Source organism: Sinocyclocheilus grahami, unplaced genomic scaffold (assembly GCF_001515645.1).
Source record: "Sinocyclocheilus grahami isolate Dianchi unplaced genomic scaffold, SAMN03320097.WGS_v1.1 scaffold4654.1, whole genome shotgun sequence".
Classification (NCBI taxonomy): domain Eukaryota; kingdom Metazoa; phylum Chordata; class Actinopteri; order Cypriniformes; family Cyprinidae; genus Sinocyclocheilus; species Sinocyclocheilus grahami.
In genome coordinates this window covers 1-1,026 of record NW_015509552.1, presented here as the reverse complement: position 1 = coordinate 1,026, position 1,026 = coordinate 1, and the positions used below count along the sequence as shown (strand labels likewise).

Genomic DNA, 1,026 nt, shown 5'->3' with positions numbered 1-1,026 from the left:
TTCAGACACTACAATGATCATGATGCAATGTCACTGTGGAGTCTTTTTTTTTTTTAAACATAAAAATCCAAAATGCAATGCTGCAAACCTGCAGCTTTAACGTTTGTGTCTTTCAATTCAGCTAAGAGGTCACACCAGGATGTATCCATCTTCCATTGGTTACATATCTTCACCAAACTTGTAACTTTGCGTTTCCAGTCTTAAGCACTTGCATGCATTTGCACGAACGTGAACAGAAAAAGAAATGTAGTGTGAATGCCACTTAAAGGGGTACAACCATTTTTACTTAACAGTGTGGCTTTTCTGTAATGGCAAGCACCCTACACTGAGTAAAGGTCACGTGTTAACTTTGATTTACCTGCCACTTCTTGACCATGGAGCACATCTTATCACGGGTGAGGTCCATGCCGTGGAAGTTGGTGAGGCAGTTCTTGCCCTGCACGTCTTCTGTGACCAGCTTGAACTTGCGGAAGGCCACCTCGTCGTTCTGCAGATCAGCCAGACTGACCTCGAACACACGTCCCTTCAGACCATCAGAGGCAATTCCTAGATTACAAAGACACGGTGTCAAATTTACTGCAGTTTGTAGTACTATGATGCTTAAAGATTTTATGGGAATGTCAGGTGATCTCACAACAGTAATCAGTTTTTCATCTGGGACTGAAACTACTGTCATTATGTATTCCCACTGCAATACGGCACTTATTCGCAACAAACAATTGGGACACATGGCTCTTATTGTACAGCAAGATATGCTCTTTCCCAGCAGGGTTAACAATTCATGCTAAATCTGTGTGGAGAAACAGACACCGTGGACATAAAAAGCACTTACTGGTTCCCTGAGTCCTGGTGACCAAGGTCTTGCCCAGGTTGCGGATGTTGAACATGGCTGGTGCCTTGACATCATACCAATCCTTCTTGGAGAATGGATCCACACTGCAAGAGAAAACACGCATGTAAATACGTTTCAGAGAAAGCATTATGTTGCAATGAAGCCACATTTTCACAATTCAAATCCGGACACGG

General features: G+C 43.1%; 1 protein-coding gene across 1 annotated transcript; it reads right to left on the bottom strand.

The window, feature by feature from the left end:
• Nucleotides 1-328: 328 nt before the first annotated feature.
• LOC107576922 (40S ribosomal protein S3a-like) lies at nucleotides 329-1,014 on the bottom strand. Its single transcript, XM_016263044.1, has 2 exons — nucleotides 833-1,014; nucleotides 329-546 (listed from the first exon to the last, which is right to left on the bottom strand). The coding sequence occupies exons 1-2, from the start codon at nucleotides 999-1,001 to the stop codon at nucleotides 344-346; spliced, it is 372 nt and encodes a 123-aa protein (XP_016118530.1). The 5' UTR covers nucleotides 1,002-1,014; the 3' UTR covers nucleotides 329-343.
• Nucleotides 1,015-1,026: the final 12 nt, after the last annotated feature.

Coding starts and splice junctions, on each gene's coding strand:
- LOC107576922 (XM_016263044.1), bottom strand. CDS start 1,001: ATGTGGCTTCATTGCAACATAATGCTTTCTCTGAAACGTATTTACATG. Junction 547..832: donor CACCAGGACTCAGGGAACCA/GTAAGTGCTTTT, acceptor TTTGTAATCTAG/GAATTGCCTCTGATGGTCTG.